The 17,067-nt window shown below is 50.3% G+C and overlaps 2 protein-coding genes and 1 non-coding gene across 3 annotated transcripts; 2 read left to right on the top strand and 1 right to left on the bottom strand.

Annotated features, from left to right (window-relative positions):
- The first annotated feature begins 2,020 nt into the window (after nt 1-2,020).
- On the top strand, nt 2,021-3,140 carry LOC108122743 (uncharacterized). The gene is made up of 3 exons (XM_017237468.3): nt 2,021-2,527; nt 2,586-2,765; nt 2,818-3,140. The coding sequence occupies exons 1-3, from the start codon at nt 2,309-2,311 to the stop codon at nt 3,040-3,042; spliced, it is 624 nt and encodes a 207-aa protein (XP_017092957.2). The 5' UTR covers nt 2,021-2,308; the 3' UTR covers nt 3,043-3,140.
- A 6,890-nt stretch (nt 3,141-10,030) lies between these two features.
- TRNAA-CGC (transfer RNA alanine (anticodon CGC)) lies at nt 10,031-10,102 on the top strand. Its single transcript has one exon. It is a non-coding gene; the product is annotated as a tRNA-Ala (tRNA).
- A 1,125-nt stretch (nt 10,103-11,227) lies between these two features.
- LOC108122742 (metaxin-2) lies at nt 11,228-12,232 on the bottom strand. The gene has a single exon (XM_017237467.3). It carries the CDS (start codon nt 12,152-12,154, stop codon nt 11,255-11,257), a length of 900 nt encoding a protein of 299 aa, XP_017092956.2. The 5' UTR covers nt 12,155-12,232; the 3' UTR covers nt 11,228-11,254.
- Nucleotides 12,233-17,067: the final 4,835 nt, after the last annotated feature.

Raw genomic sequence — 17,067 nt, forward strand, 5'->3', positions numbered from 1 at the left:
ACTCTCGAGGCCTTAAGTGTGCATGCATTATGCCATGTGCAGCAGGATTCCCTCATCCTGATGTCCTGCCAGGGCCCTCTCATATAATATGCATGCATGGATAATTTATCAGGACACAGCAGAGTTTTAAATTTGATTTAATCCCGGTCCTTTGGCGAGTGCTATGTCCTTGCCGGTTCACTCCGTATTCTGTTGTCCTTTCGGCTGTGTGGCTGTGCCTACAATGCCACGTCCTGGCTGACCAACTGACAGCAGCTCAAACGCAATTAAATAGCCCCGGCCGCAAACCAAATCAAGCACAAAACATCCAAAACCGAACATTCTGCCCAAAACTAGCATAGCATGCGGAACATGGCAAATATTTTAGCAGCAGAGGCGCCTTGTCGGATTTGGGCCCGAAATCTGAAATCCGTAGCTCTGCTCATTGCGGGCGAAACAAATCATAAACGAAACAATGTTGCCATTAGAAACTTAATTGCCAAAACTGATAATATCTCCCTGGGAGGCCCGAACTTCGGATTCGGATTCGGAATCAGAATCGGAATCGAGTTTCCTGCTGGCTGCCCAGTGTAACGGGCCGGAAGCCGGGGAGGATGTAACAGCCTGCCCCACGACCATCCCATATGCAACATTTTTGATATGCTTGTAGTTTCGGTGTTTCGTCGGGATTTTACGAGTTTGGAAAAGTGGCAAGGAGCCGGGGGGGCCCGGGGCCGGAGGCAGTCGGCGTGTATGGAAATCGGATAGGATGGTGAGCTCTATCTGGCCCGACCCCAAACCGGCCCAAGTTGTTTGTTTTTATGTTGTCTTCAGCTGTCTTCCACGGCTGTGTTGCATAAGTGCATTTGTCTGTTATCTCGACAGGCTTTTGTTTCACTCCTTATGGTGCACAGCGAGAAAAGGACTTGGATCTTTTGCCTCCAGATGGTAGGGATGTCTGCCTTTTCTTGCAGTGCACTTACCCCACGCCTGGCCGTCCAAGCACTTGTTTTCAACGGAATCAATTTAGCGTAAGAAGTTTCAGCTCCGAGCGCAAGTTCTTGTCATGTGCAGGGCAAAGGGATGTTGCAAGTGGGTGGGGCTGGATAAGGGCAGGCGGTAGGGGGCTTGGCTGCGGGATACTGTAGTGGCGTGTAGATGCTCGCATGAGGGTGTGTGTGTGTGTGTGTGGTGCAATTATGCCAACGACAGCTGCCTGGCAGCCTCGTCGTCGCTCTATTAATCAAAAGTTATACAAAAAGCCAGCGAACTTCGCCACACGACTCGTCCCGTCGCCTCCTCACCGGATTCCGTCCTGGATTCCGGGTTTAGCTCCCTAGTCTCCGCCCCCCGTAACTCCTTCTGCTTGGGCTGGGCTCCTGGCGCCGCTGAGCTTCCCCATCCTGTTCGCCTTGTTGTTTGCAATTTAACTTTGCTGTGAGCGAAGGCTCTTCATGAGTTGGCCCGGCTTATGTGCACACACTGCTCGAAAAGTCCTGCTAGGGATCCGGGGTCTAATATCTGAGAGCATTCAAGGCTAAACATCGGAGGCACAGGCTCTTAGAGACACCCACTCAGAAGTTGTCCTTTCGAATGACCCGGCAGAAACTCTTCGTTTTCCTGCACTTTTCTCCAGGTGCAGGGCCAGCCACGACGAGTAAAAACAAGATATAATATTTTATGAAAGCTTTGCCAGCCAACCACTGCCAGGACCCCCATCATCTCCGCTGCGGACTGGGGACTCATTGCCCATAAATAAATAAAGCAGCCAAACACAATCAAAAACCAATGAAGCAGACCAGCAGCCACAAATGACAGAAGGAGCTGTCGGAGGGCCGGGCTAGCCTGGATGGCTTGCATGGCTTGAAGGACTCGCAGGACCATCAGCAGCATCATCATCATCATTGTCGTCGTCTTCGTCATCCTGTGTTTAGCCCCAGTGTCCTTGTCCTTGGGCCAGAAACCGAAAAGTTACAATTTTGAGGTTCAAAGCAGGCTGTGCCCTCAAACATACTTCAGAGCTGGGAGCTGTTACTCGAATCAAGCCTCACTCTCAACCCGAAATCACTACCGACAGTACCTGATTTTTGTGTTCCCTGTAAAATTATTTATTTTTGAATTGTTTTTTCGAAATATTTTTCGAGTAAAACATCAAAAAAAAAAAGCCGTTTTCGGATCTAAGCAGGCCGTAACCTTATACTTCAGTGCTGTGAACTGTTTCGGGTTTGAGAGCTCACTCTTATTCACATCTCAGTATCGCCAGTACCCGGTTCGTGTGTGCCCTGTGATTTCAAATATTTTCGATCGTGTGTGAATCCAAAGCTAAGCCATGTTGCCATTTGTCAAGAACTCTGTGTGCACCGTTCAGGATCTCCTGTTCCACGGCTGTGATTTCTATTCCCTCAAGATGTGCGAAGGTTTCGGGGCCGAGCCCAAGCCTAGCTATCCCAAGGTGGTGGCAGAGTTCTTTAACAGCGCGGTCAGCTGCCCGGCGGAGCTGTTTCCGTTCATTTTCTACTTCACTCTGGTGATCAGTTTGTTTGGAGCGGTGAGTTCATGGTCGGTTAATGTCGAAGACAGGCAGCTGATAGATCCATCTCTTCTAGATGCACAACTTTATCGAGTTCCTGCGGGTTCTTCGCTCGCAGGATGGCGTCCACCCGTTGCGAATGTGGCGTCCGAGGCAGTTTGCTTTCTTCACCGACAATCAGTTGCGCCGTTGCCGCATTGTAGGACACCTAATCATGATGGTGCCTCATTTGATGCTTATCTATGGCTTGGTCAAGGTGAGTCCAGTAGTCTTCCCAACATCGAGTCTTCTAACCTGCCTTCCCCCAGATCAAGCCCCACTTTGTTACACCCTGGCTGACCATCGCGAGCGTCACCATGGCAACTGAAGGAATGCTTGTCATTATCCAGGCCATCGCGCAGTGCCAAAAAATCACATTGAAAACCGGGCTACTAGTGTTGTGCCCGGTTTTCAATCTGGGGTGCGCTGCATGCGTTCGGGCACAGTTTGAGGAGGCGTACAAGACCAGCGGAAAGTCGAATCTCACGTGGTGATCAGGGCCACTAAATCCGCACACTTCACACTAGTCATATCGTCCAAGCATTGTTACTACATTGTTACTCTTGTGTTGCCATAAAAACATACCAAGTTACGTGTCCCTCGAGTCTTACTTCGGGTGGAGGTCGGAGGGCGTGAAAAGTTTGCTTTTTAATTTAATTCCAAAGCGAGCTAACTAGATTTCGTTCCATGAAATGCGCGTTTATTGCTAGGCGACAACTTTTTAATTGCCGGGGGAGGGTACATGCATAGGGGGAGGGGTGGAGATGTAAAGGGATACTCCTCCGGTCGCCACCCAGATTGAACATCATTATATGGATTCTGGATCTGCCTAAACCCCCCAGCTGCGTGATGTGCTTTTCATTTGCCCTAAACGCTTTCGCCATTTGACTTAATGAAGCTTAAAGACAATAAAACGCTTAAGCACACAACTTTTCCACGCCTTAGCACTCCCCTTTTTGTCCCAGTACATATACTTGGAGGCGCACTCCCCCCCTCCCCTCTCGCCCCCACATATATATATACTTAATCTATATATACAACATTGTGTCAACGTCAAACGTCTTTTTCTTGCTCTGGGTCGTGCAACTTTCTGCGCTCGCGTCATAATTTCTATGAATTTTATACACTTTGATAAGCATTCCATTGGCATGCGAGGCACGTTCGAGTTTCTGCACCACCGCCACCCACTCTGGCACCCATGTGGCACCACCCCCTCTCTTTTCTGCCGGCAGCTGGCAGCAGTTTGTTTGTGTTGCCAACTTTTCTCGCCGTCCATGTAATGTAAATCAGGCCAAGCGACAATTAAACGCGCCAAGCACGACAATACTTAGGGCTAATGGTCGCGGACCTGAACCTCGGACAATCATTAGTGCACTGAGAGAAATGAGTGTGCTATTATGAGGACCTGACACACAAAAAGAAATCTAACTTTTGAAGTACTTGTCATGGAAGAAAGTTTTTTTAGAATTTTTTTTTTTTTGGAAATAAAACATTAAGGTAATGGGGGGTCGAAGGGAGGTGTGGAGTACCAAGCCAAGCCTTTGGCGCTTCCGCTCCCATTTCCGCTCGTTGGCCGAAAAGTGTAAACAATTAAATTTTAATTAGAATTCGCATCGCTTGACATGCGACATGGAAATGGACGAAGGCAGGAAAATGTCAGTTTCCAGACTGGCAGTTCTAGAAGGGGAGTACCTCGGAAAGTCATCTCAACCGAGCAACCAAGCCAGGGAGCCAGCCCATCCACCCGCACACAGAAACCGCACTTCCGATCTCCGCCACAGACACACAGACATTTCATTTCCGTTCTCGTCTGCTTGTTAATTTATTGGCCACCTCCTGCCAAGCTTGCAGCACCACCCAACCACCCACCCAACCAGCCAGCCACCCATTCAGGACACCACCCTCTGACCACCTCCTGCTGAGGACGAGGTGTGCTCGAAAAGTGCCTGTAAATTAAACGGCTGACAGTTAATAGAAAACCGAAAGCCTCTCATTTGGCACATTTGCGGTCGCCGCTTATAAACTGAAACTCCACTCCACTCTACGGCCGGAACCCGGAACCAGGAACCACTCCGGTGGTTTGATGGATTGCCGGCTTAGTTTTAGCCAGTTAACTGCCGCACTCGACAATTTATGCCACCAATTCCGAAGGTGTCGACTCGGCCATAAAGCACAACCGGGTGTGGGGCCACTTTTAATGCCCAAATTGCGGCTAATGAAAATGTCTAAAATCGTTTGGATGATTTGTTGATTTCCTCGAGGCCTTCTGCTCCTCGGAAAGGTGGGCGGTGGGCTTTGCCAGTGGCCTTACAAGGTCATAAAGATTTAGGGTCAGCTCAAAGCAAACAAGGGCAGTTCCCGCCCGGGGCCACTGAGTGTGTTGCTTATTTTATTAGCTACTTTTTTTTTTTTCGTCTAGGGGTTAAGGGTCATTCCTTCTTTGTTGCAAATTCTTGGAGTGGATTTGGAATTTTTTTTTAATTTTTCGAAGAGATTATGCTTTTATTAAGGAGAACATGGTATGATAAGGTGGTAAGGTATCTCTTGAGAGATGCTGCAGAGGGGACTATCCATATATTCTTATAACTTTAATATAATATAATATTGAAATAATATTATTGGACTACTTACCTTTAGGTTTATCCTTGCAGAGGGTATTAAAATTTGAAGGTAAGGGATAACCTTCTGAGTTTTTATAAGCATGTCCTGGCTCTCCATGAACTAGTCCCTCAGTTTTCAAAATATCAACTCCAAACATTGGACAAGGATTTCTTTCCTTTCCAGGCAGGATATACCACAGATCGGTCTACTATATCCCATATCCCAAAACAGATCAATTGGAAACATCCACTCTGAAAAATAAAGAAAAAATTCTAGAAATAATAACCATGTTTCACCTCTTTTTTTAAATCTCTTGGTCTTTAGTTTTCAGGAAACCATTTCCTTTTCAGAACCACTTTCAATCTTTGAGTTTGAATTTGAATCCAACAACTTTTATTGAATCAAATCTACCGCCACACATCCGCAGCTAAACTCCGGGCAATTTTCACCGGATCTTGATTCCGGATTCCGGATCAGGATGCAGGATACAGAGGTGGCTGGCGAACTGCAGCTCTCGCCCTAATCCAAATCAAAGTGCAGAGTGTCGCCGCAGCTGACCTAGTTTGCGCCAGATTACGGGCCTGCTCTGCCGGAGCTCCAGGGAGCTGCTGTTGTAACCCCTTCCGCTCCAGAGAGCCCAGCGAGCCCAGGGATTTCCCGAGGATTCCCAGCGGGGCAGGCTCATCGATGTTTATGGGCCGCCACTAAATTTCGATAACAATAAAATATGATTTTTGCCCGCTGCATAAACAAGCAGTTCTCCCCGAGAAACACGAAAAGAAATTAAGGAACTGGCCGGAACTCGGAAATTCGGAAACTCGGAAAAAGGACATTAAGTCAGTGCAAGGATGGCGTAAAACAAACAACAACAAATACGACTGTGTGTAGAAAATAAAGGAGCGAGCCACGAACTCGAGCACGAACCCCGAATGCCCTCTAAAAAAAAAAAATGAAATTATAAACATGGGAAACGGGTTTGTTGTTCGAAGGACCCTCCCGAAGGTCCTTGTGTTCTGTTTTGGGCCACGGGCAATTGGATATACTCGGAGGCCGGTCCAGGGTGCACAGATCCAACAAAGCGCAGAGTAAATATTACAAAAATGTATTACACAGGGCCCTCTCGAGGGGCGGGGCAAAAAGGAAAAATGGCAGACGTGACAAAAATGCTTAAGTGAAAAGTTACGAGCGAGCGGCGGAAATCGCTTTTCCCCAGAACACCCCCGCATTCAGCTCTTCTTGCCCTTTTTCCTTATTTTATTTTTGGTTGTTTTTCCAGAGCCCCCACCGCCCCCACCGCCCCCACCTCTCATCCCATCAGAAAGAAAAGTTCTTTCCCGCATTTCCCTTTCGTTTCTGCAGCTTTTTCGGGTGCGTTGGGTTACGTTTTTGTTTTCCTCTCGCAGCTGCTTAATATTTTCTTGTTTACGCTTTTGTTTTTCCACCAGCAGGGGGACGGGGCCTGGGCGGGGCCACAGCACTGAGAGAAAATCCTCCGAATCCAAGAAAAGTATACTTCTCCCGCCTAGGCCTTTTTCGACTCAAGGACCTTGCTCTTCTGACTCAATTTTCCCTTTAAGACGGCCATGATTCAACTCTTTCCTTAACCCACTTTTTCATCTGTGGCTCGGGGGGTGGTGGCCTGTTGTTCATCATTCTGCCTCCTCCTGGCTGGCTGCTGCTGTCAAACTTTTCACGCACGCCCGCTGCCGGCGAGCGATTTCCCGATTTCCCAGCTTCCCGGCACGGGTTGAGGACGCGCTCCAAATCGATTTCCGCTTCATTACGCCGCCGCTTATGCGGCTCCCCAAAGGACGAGGGAGTCCTGCGAGGAAGAACGGGGATCTCAGTGGCTCGGGGAGCACTCGAAATCGTATCAATCATCTTTCAGAAACACTTTACACCCTCGAAGATACAAGTAAGATGTGCGAGGGCGAGGACGAGAGCGAGGGCGAGGACGAGGATGTGTGCTTTCCGGCACCCTCGCCCTCTTACATGTCAGAGACAAGACCCGCAAATTGTTTGTTTGCTTTTGCATGCCACTCCGGCTCCCGCCTCCCCCCCACAACCCCCCTTGAAAGCCACTCCTGGGTGGGGGTGTTGTTTCGGGCCGCTTTCATGTCATTTTTCAAGTAAACACAAAATATTTCGAGTGTTTGATGTCTTTTGCACCCGAAGCGCATCAATTTCCTCACCCTTCCAGCACAGCTATGGTTCTGGGGAGCATCTGGGAACTAGGGCTTCCAACTCAATTAAAGTGTAAGCCAACCGCAACAGGGACCAGCCCGGTTTGGCCCAGCCCGGTCCGGCCCGGCCCGACCAGTTGCCAGTAAAAAGTCGCAAATACTCATAAATACGTTGCATACACCGCGTAAATCCATAATTGCATTTGCTTGTTATCGCCGGCGCCACGTGAACGGACTCCTGGCAGGGTCCTGGCTGGGGCGGAGGTGGGGGCGGGGCAGCTATAACAACAGGCCACCCACCCGGGGCAGCCAGCTCGCAATGGCAATGTACATGCCCCATGAAACCGTACTCAAGCCCTGTTCCGGAAAACATAATACATCTTCGGATATACATTTTAGATCTCTTTGGATAACACTCCTCGATATAGAATAACTTAGACTAAGTCTCTATTGAAAAATATTTGGCGATTTTGGTGAGAAAGTGTTTGCTGGAACAGCTCTCAGGACCGGGGCTGGGCTGGTTTTTTATATGCATTTCGTTGCATTTCCACTTCAATTTGAACGTGCAATGTATTTTTAAGCACTCGAGCCCGGGTGGTTGGGCTGTTGGGTGGCTTAAATGGGGGGTGGTTGTGCGAATGGGTGGCTGGGTGGCTGGATAAGGGGGCGTGTTGCTGGCAACAATTGCCAAGTGCAGCAGCTAGGAATGATCATCATTAACATCATCATCATTGCTGCAACAACAGCATCAGCAGTAGTAGTAGTGGCAGCACCAGTGGCACCATGATGATGATGATTGCCACTTGAGCGCGTTTTTGTGCTGAGCTCCATTCTTTTTTTTTTTTCCATTCCACCCATTTTGCAACCGCCCTCGATTTCCACGCCCTGCGTAGCATACTTTCCAGGGCACGTGTGTGCCAGTGTCCTCCTGCGAGTGCCAGAGTTGGTCAATTATTTGTTGCTACTTTATAAACTGCTCTCCCGCCCAAATAGACCCGGCCGGAGAGTGCTTCCTGTCCAGGATCGATGCAGATTCCCAAACAGGACTACAGGCTAGGCTAGACTAGCGGGCTATATTAGCTAAAAAAGAAAGTAATCTGGCATTTGTTTGGCAGACAAAGGACTAAGCAGCAAAGTTTTCGTATAAATTCCGCATTCAAGGTGGCAGAGCAATAATATTTATTTAAAACTCGCTGCCAAATGGCTCGAACAACTTTCCTTTGCTTTGTTGTCACCGGAACCGGAAGTGAATGCAAACAACGGTAAAGCAAAGGAAAGCCAGGCGGGAAAGCAAAAGCACACACACGTGCACCTGCTTAGGCGCCTTCGCTGCTGCGAAAGGTTTCTGGCAAACATTTTCGATAATTTGAAAGTAATTCGTTTAAAGAAATTTACGTGATTTGCTTAACAACCAAACGAGTGTGTGTGTGTGTGTGTGTGTGTGTGTGTGTGTGCGTATTGTGCCAGGACCCAAGGATTCAAGGATTGATGGTGGTCGGGGGTGGTCCAAGTGAGTGAGTGGGTGAGCGAGTTCCGTCGAATATTGAGTTGTTCAATGACACGCCATATTTCTTCGGGCGTGATCTCCTTGCGTGCCAGAAAATTATTGCCTAATCACTGCTCAGGGGGGTAGGTGGCTGGCAGCCACATCGCTCCATCGAGGCCTCCCCCAAAGGATAGCGAAGGATGTGTCGCTGTGTGGCGAAAGTAGCCGCAAGGAAAACTTTCCTTCCATCGGCTTCGGCCAATTTGGGGCCAAAAGAAAATTTGTAGGCTATAGAAAGTTTTTAGCCGGGCTTTCGGGTGTCCAACTTTCCCCAAAACACACACACACACACACACACACTTGCACCGAGCGAAAACAGGGCCGAAAACAAGGATCAATATCGAGAGCAGCGAGAAGCTCCAAACACGTCACTCGAGGGCCCTGAGAAGTATGCTTGCTTTTTCGGCGGGATGTATACCTAGGATGGGCGATTCTTTGCGGCCGCCTCTTCAGAGTCTATCTGTTGTTTAGTGGCCCTAGGGCAGCCAGACATCGGAGGCAGGCGCTGGGGCGTCTGGGCGTGGCATGTGGAAAAGTTTTCCCGGCCCAAGTCGGTCTGGGCCACCCATCAAGGCTACCAAAATAAACAGCCAACAATGGCAAGTGGCAGCGGTTAAGCTGACAGAATGTGGGCACCCGCCAGGATGGAGGGGTAGGACGGCATCTGCCTGCTGAGATAAAGCGCTGAAAACTGAAAGCCAGCGGCGGCAAGCAGTCGGGAAAACTCGGAAAAGTCGCCCAGCGAACGGTGAACGGTGAATGGCGAAGGCAAAGCAAGAATGAAAACAAATTGTGTTTTATACACTTTCCATTAGGGTTACTCGTCGTGGGTCGCAGTTTCCGTGATGATGATGATGATGCTGCTGCCACCAGGAAACAGGACAGGAGGAACGCAAGGACGCGAGGGCGGATGATGAACAGCCCTCGTCGGATGATGGATAATCAGGCGACTCAGCTCCGAGTAAAGCGATGAACGTGATGGAGCAGTTCCAGGTTGGTCATTTTGCGACCTAAATGATTGTTTACAAGTCTATCTTTCCGCGTCCTCTGATTGAGTAACTCGACTCGAATGGCCAAATGGAGTGGGTGCCCAGGTGAGTGATCGGCTGGCTTGGAGATATTATGAATAATCGATTCCAGGGACATCATCGTGGGGGCGTAGCTCAGGGGTAGAGCGCTCGCTTCGCATGCGAGAGGCCTCGGGTTCGATTCCCGACGTCTCCAAATCGGATATATATCTTTTTTTTTTGTCAGATTTAAGGAAGAGCTAGTCTTGAGAGCCAGAATTGAAATATTAAGCCAAACAAATCAGGCCGTCGTTCGACACGCGCAATATTTATCAGCTTGCCTTGGATCCGCACCATCACCATCACCATCACCAGCCGGATGTTGGGGCTGAGGCGGAAGCGGAAGCAGACGAAAGGGCTGACATGGCGGGGAGTGGCCGCCGTTCGATGCTCACTCTGATTTGGCGGGAATCTGGCCCGACGTTGAACAAAACGCTTATTGGCGCACTTAATCCTTTTGGCAAATTCCAATAAATTACCAGGCCAAGCGAGACAGCCATCAAGGCCAACTGGCAGGCGGCCAGCGAGGAGGCAGGAGGCAGCAGCAGGGAGGGGGAGGGCCTTATCCTGGGGGAGTTGTGGGCCGAAAAAAGTAAAAGGAAACAACAAAGAGGAAAACAACAAAAAATCATCAATAGGCCATGATGAGTTTCTGATTGCGAGACATCCGAGGGGCAAGGGGGGGCAGGAGCAGGGGCGCCTGATTGTCCGGACGATGCGGCCATGTCACACGGGTTAACCGGACCGGACCGGGGAGTGGGAGTGGGGAACTCTTCTTACCCAAACCCTAGTGAGATTGGTGACTTCAGGCCAGTCATAAAATCGAACTGACATTTTATGTGTCCGGGTGTCTACCTTGAAGTCGGAGGCGAACTTAAATTGAAAGTCCATTTGCACTCGAAACTAATTTTAAATATAAACTCTTAAATAAACTATTAAATAATATTATTTTTAGATTTATTTTTTATTTAAGCTCTGAGGAGTGTAAGTGCATATCCTTTTTTTAAATCCCTGTAAAGGATATCAGTTCTTCCAGTGCAGACCTTGTCTGTTGCTGTATTTTATGGCATTGTGCTCTGGCTTATCTCTGGCTTGACTTACTTTGCCACTCCCAGGATTCAGGACTCAGAACTCAGGACCCAGGACCCATAACACAGGACCCAGGACCCTAGACCTATGTCCAACCCACTCCCTTCGGGCACTCTGTCGTTTTTATTGTAAATGCTTTGCATATTTTTGATTGGCTTCCCGTCCCCTGGCCAAATAAAAAAACAATTCAGAATCCTTTGTCCTGGCCCCACCACCGTCTTTAATTTTGTTTGTGCTGCTCCGCGGCGCCCCACTCCTCCTCGCCGTCGAGGAGGTCCTCGTTCTCCTCGGCAAGGAGCCTGCCCTGGAACAGGCTGTTGTCGAGCCGCCGGCAATGGCCTATGATGCGCGGGAAGCCGTACAGCAAGTCGGCCATCTCCATGTTGGGCATCCAGGTGGACAGGATGGCGGCCACGTGCCCGAAGACGAGGGCGTCTAGCTGGCAGGGCCGCGGCCCGAAGAAGAACCTCGAGCCGGTCTCATTCTCCTCCAGCTTGGACACCAGGGCGCTGCAGCAGCTGCTCACCTCGTGCAGGACCTGATCGGGGTCCAGGGACTCCCACTGGTAGACCTTCAGCAGGCGGGTGGCCTCTCGCTGCTTGGCGTACCGCCGTATCAGGCACAGGGGCCACGGATGGGCCGCCCCGCTCCTCGGACCCGTGTACAGCTGGTAGTTCAGGGTGTCCACGAAGCTAAAGTGGATCTCCGCCAGACTGAAGACGTTCTCCACATAGTTTACGAGGCAGTGCATCTCGTCGCGCTGCTCCTCCGTAAGCCAGGCATCCAGGCAGTGGCCCGTCTGGGTGGCCTCCACGTGGTCGACGATCGGCCCGAACTCGGAGAGCACTCGCACGAGCCCTATTCTCAGCAGGGGCAACCTGGTGAGCCGCCCGCCCGGTGACATGAACTCGGCGTGGTCGCTGGTCCGCTCCTGGAAGGGCAGCCCGCACAGCAGCAGGTAGGTCTTCACGGCCAGGCAGCTGGCCCGCTCTGCCAGCAGCAGCTGGGTCTTTTCCGGGGGCTGATGCAGCTGGGCATCCTTCGGCCAGGCGTTCTCGTCCTGGTCCTTGGCCTGGCTCGCCGACCGCCAGGACGCGGCCATCCTCGGGTTGGAGTTCATGACGAAATTTTGGAGGGGAAGGGGTTCGAATACAGGCTGTCAACCGATGACAGAAAAATGTGATATTAAACCGATACCGATAACTATTGGAGTTAGGGTGGCGAACGATGTCCGGGTGGAAAGAGGAATCATTAGGCCCGAAACAGCAACATTTTTGTTCAAATTACGCTTTCGAATGGCAATTACATAAATGGCAATTATGGATATTGTGCAACGAGGCTGTAAGGCATGCGTAGTTGCCAATAAACTAGTCCTGCATTTGTAATTAGAGGCGTTGTTTGGCCACCATGCCCCCGATTCAGAGAGACCTCTGAAATATTCATCCTCTGTTCCCAGAACTCGGAGCCACGGCTGAGAGGCTGCTTTAATTTGGAAGGATGGTTGACAGGCCTCGTCCCGCTTCGCTTTGATGATGGAAATGTTTTGTGAATTTTCCGCTCAAATGGCCACTCCGGCAATTAATCATCGCCCACGCCCACCTCCGCACTCGATGGCGGCCTAAAAGGCTTCCCCACTCCACCCAGCCAGCCGCAACCACTTGGTTGCCAGAAGTGGAGTCGTACCGCCCGCTGGTTCTGGAGCTGGTGCTGCTGCTGAAACCGAAACCAAAACCAAGACTGAGGATGATAAATTACACGAGCGGAACATTATGCAGGGTGCCCTGCCCTAGTCCTAGTCGCGCAGTCCAGGTCCGACTTTTCACGGATCATCAGGTACAAAGAGGTGGCTGATTAGTAATTGAATGACCTCGATATGGTGTGTGTACTCTGGCCGAGATTCGTTCCCCGAGGGTCTAGGCTTTATTTTCGGTGCACGTCGCTCACTCCCAGGCCCATAATCACTTTCCCAGGCGCTGACAGCTGAGAAAATCGGATTTCGTCCTCCACTAATTAGTATTCCCCCAACGTCCGCCAGGGTCTTGGCTAATTTAACGCTAAATAAAGAGTTTTGGTTGGGAATTTTTGATTTGGCGGCCTGCCCTTCAATGCCAAATTGATTGATACGCTCTCCGGCCCGAGGCACTCCCACGGGAGTTCCCCTAGTTCTAGGGAATTAATTTAGTCCTTTGGTCGCCACAAAACCGAGCAAAATGATCTCCATCTGTGGTGGGTTCATGCTCCAGGTGCCGGGCTGGCAGGAGGAGGAGGAGCTGTTCTGGCCTGGATGCCTGGTTGAGACATCGTTTCGGCAACAAAAGCCAACAAAAGGCAACAATTCTTACCCACTAATAAAGAATAATATGACTGCCATAAAACTCAATTTATTACCAAAATGTCGACAAGCAGCAGACTCTCGGTGCGTACGGCGTATGTGTGTGCCACTTTCTCCGGCTTTCTTTCTGTGTCAGAGTGTGTGTGTGTGTGTGCGAGAGTTACGACTGAAGAAAGGAGGCAAAAAGCAATGCCAAGGAAAAGGAGAACGAATGACGTACGGAAGTGGGAAACAGCAAAAGTTTATGCTGCCATTTTTGTTTGGCAATTTTCTATTTCTATTTCCATTCCGAGGCGTCGTTTTATTTGCATCTGGTGTGGCCCGAAAGGAGCTAGGATTGGGTATTTCCAATCCTGCAGGATGACTTGGTAACTAGAGGAGCTTCCGCATAAATTTTTGAGAATTTCTAAACTCCAAGTACAGGATATCAAGCGATCGGTTCCCTCCGACCTCAGCCGGGCATCGTTAGTCTTGGCTTTTAACGTAATTCTTCGGCACGACTCCGCCATGGCACCTCCTCCTCCTCCGTGGCATCCGTTTCATTTTCATTTTCATCTTTGTTCTGCAATTTTATTTGCCATTCTGGCCTCCATTCTTCCTCGGCTGCTTGTCTTTATTATTTCGTTTCTACAGTTGGCGATTTGTTGCTTTCTTGTTTCCTATTTTGTTGGCCAGCTGTTGGCCAGCCAGCGCCTTTTACGGGTTGCGTTTTGTGGCCACAAGGCCAAAGCCAAGGGTCCTGGGCGAGGATGTTCCGCTAAACAACCGTTTGGCTGAGCTAATCCGCGGCCACAGTGCCCATTGTCTCGGCCAGATAAGCGTTCCGGGGGACAAACTGCCGACGGATTGCACTCAGTAGCTTGTCTAGGATGGCTCTGGTTGCTCAGACATCAATCAATAGAGCAGGAGATGGGCCCGTGTGCATCCTTTTTCCATCCAGATACATGCCACGCCGTTCTGCGGTTGCCTTGATGGAACCATTACGGCCCAGATATCCATTAAGGATGGCAAAAACGAAATGGAAAACCTTTTATGTTACATTAAATTTGACTGCGTGCAGAGTGACGGGTGGCGGTGGAGGAGGAGAAGGAGGAACCGGAGGAGGTCCTATGTCCTGTATCCTGGCTGGCGGGCTTGTCAAAGCTGTCGCAACATTGTGGCGCTGTCAGTGTCATTGTCATTATGACGGCCTGAATGCGTAAATGATGCTTAATTAACATTTACTCCTGCCGGTCTCCTGCCAGGCAAAGGACGTGGAATGTCTACAATGTGGTCTTCTCCCCCATACCCCCCCTCCCTCATGCCCCATGCTCCAATGAAAATTGCAAGTTATGCCGCGTTTACATGCCAAGTCTTCTACGAAATTGGGCCACAATGCCACGCGAATGTGGCTTTAAAGCGCGACAGTATTCCGGCTCCTTCAGGTATTTGTTGAGAAGGACATGCAGCTGGCAGGCGACATTTTTTTTGTTGTGTTCGAACCATGTTCGAGTTAATCGGAACTAATTGCAATCCTGGCCGGAACCGGCATGGCTCTCAGCCCTTTCGTCTGACCCTAATTAAGCCATAAGTCCGATAGCCCTGGTCCTGGTCCTGGCCCTGGCACGCACTCATGAAAATCACTTAGCCGAATTAGCCGGGAAAACGTTAAAAGCCGGCGAGAACCGAAAGGGGCGATGCTGTGGCGGCGGTCAGAGAGATATGGCCATTGCGTCAACGTCAACTATGTGGCAAGTCTCGGCCTGGTCTGGCAATGAGCTGAGCTGAGCTGAGCTGGGCGGCAGGATAACTAGAATAGGCCAGGATGGCCGGGATGCCAGCGGGTAGGACAGGACACGCTTTTAATACAATTAGAGCGCTTAAGTTAAGTGCTCCCAGACTGTGCGCAGATGGCCAGAAGGAGGCTGCGCCCTGCTTCCTGGGCCATGTCCGGGTACGGGTCCAAGTACGGGTCCGGGGCCAATGGCACTTTAAGTTAATGGCGTAGGCACAAATGATGGCACAACAAAGGATTGAACTTTGCCGGGGACAGGGCGATAAATGAAATGAACTACAGGTGGGCCAACCAGCTAGCGGGTGGGGCTGTCCAAGGTTAAGTTGGGTGCCAATGGGAGCAGAAACAAAGCCATAAATAAGGAATAACTGGCTGATGCCCTGCACTCGAAGGGGGGGCAACTGTTGCCAGGACCCACAGGATCTGCTCCTGGCAGAGTGTTAATTGAAAATTAATGGCGCGACGGTAAAAAAAAGAAAACTAAGCCGGAACGCTCTCTGCTGACTGGCAGCGCGAGGAGGTCTGCCGCTGACCGCCAGGTGGCGTGCCAGTCGGCGGGAAGCGCCTCCAAAGCCCGAAGTGCTAAGCAAATTAACATTTCCATAATTAAATGCGGATGACGCGGGCAAAGGGTGTGCTCCGGCACTACATAGACATATATACTATACGTATATACAAAATATATATACACCTATGTGTGGGTGAGGAGGAAAAGGGAGCAAAAAAATCTTGGGACCGTTTTTAATTGTGATTAATTGCAAGCTCCCCCCATCCGCTCCTGCTCCTAGCTCTGGCCCTTTTTTTTATTTTCATGCATATATACTCATTGTTGGAGCCAGTGGGCGTGGCAGCAAAGGCGACAACAAACCCAGAAGAGGAGGTTGAATTAAAACAAGTATTATGCCCGAAAATGAAATGGCGGCAGGCGAAAAGGATACGGTTTAGGGTAGGGGAGCTGGTTAACGGCCATTAGCCAAGCATGAAGTGGAAGCTTAGCCTGGAGATTGGAAGTCTGAATATTGGAAAGCCCAGTCCTGGCCAACAAGTCAGAGTCAGGCCCACACACACGCATGCCACGAGGCCGTCTCGGCCACAATTCCGCTGCCCGAGCCCACTTAACACAGTGTTTGTCTTGGCAATTACACGCGCCTCCTCCGCCGGCTCCTTCGCCGCTGCCCTCCGCCGAAATTTGTTGCCAGGCCGAGTCTGATTGTCCAGGGAGGGGATGAGAGGGAGGAGGGGTTCCTTTGACTCCTCTGAATCGTTGACTTCCTCGCTTCCTTCCAGCCAAATGGAGCCTACACTTGAGCACACGAATAATTCCATTACTTAACATTTGAGGGCAAGTTGGGAGAATGGAGAATGGGGTGGCCACCAGGGGGTGGTGGGTGGAAAAAAAAGCAAAGCCAACTTTTATGTGACTCTGCAAGTGTATGTGTGTGTTTGGCTATAAATGTCTCCTGTGACCAGTGGCAACAATGGAAAGCTGCTGCTTAAGTGATACAAAATGCAAATACTTGGGATACGTTGATGATGGAACACCCGTCGTGTGGGTGGGTGTGGGTGGTGTGGTGTGTGGTGTGCTGGGGTGGTTGGCTTGGCGGCTGCCGGCAAAGTCACTTGACGAGCTTCCGGCTTAAGGTTATTTGCACACAGCTCCCCCGCCGCCCTGCTACACTGCCATGTGCCTTTGTTGCCCCAATGCCTGTGATATCCACTCGTCGATTGTTGTCCTACTGCTCCAGTACCTCCCTACCTCTACCTCCCTCCTCCCCTGCTAGCCCCGAGGGCAAGCACCCAGCTGCCAACCCCACCCCCGTGTCCCTGTTGACTGTAAAAGTGGCGTCCATGTGACAAATATATGGCGGCATCTTGTCGCAGCTTAAGACGAAATGTAAACACAAACACGGGCCAGACACAATTCGAG

Source organism: Drosophila bipectinata, chromosome XL (assembly GCF_030179905.1).
Source record: "Drosophila bipectinata strain 14024-0381.07 chromosome XL, DbipHiC1v2, whole genome shotgun sequence".
Taxonomy (NCBI): Eukaryota; Metazoa; Arthropoda; class Insecta; order Diptera; family Drosophilidae; genus Drosophila; species Drosophila bipectinata.

What these genes read in the sequence shown, in the direction of transcription:
- LOC108122742 (XM_017237467.3), bottom strand. Translation starts at nt 12,154, where the DNA reads ATGAACTCCAACCCGAGGATGGCCGCGTCCTGGCGGTCGGCGAGCCAG.
- LOC108122743 (XM_017237468.3), top strand. Translation starts at nt 2,309, where the DNA reads ATGTTGCCATTTGTCAAGAACTCTGTGTGCACCGTTCAGGATCTCCTG. An exon ending in TGATCAGTTTGTTTGGAGCG is followed by an intron (nt 2,528 to 2,585) that starts GTGAGTTCATGG and finishes CATCTCTTCTAG; the next exon opens with ATGCACAACTTTATCGAGTT. An exon ending in TTATCTATGGCTTGGTCAAG is followed by an intron (nt 2,766 to 2,817) that starts GTGAGTCCAGTA and finishes GCCTTCCCCCAG; the next exon opens with ATCAAGCCCCACTTTGTTAC.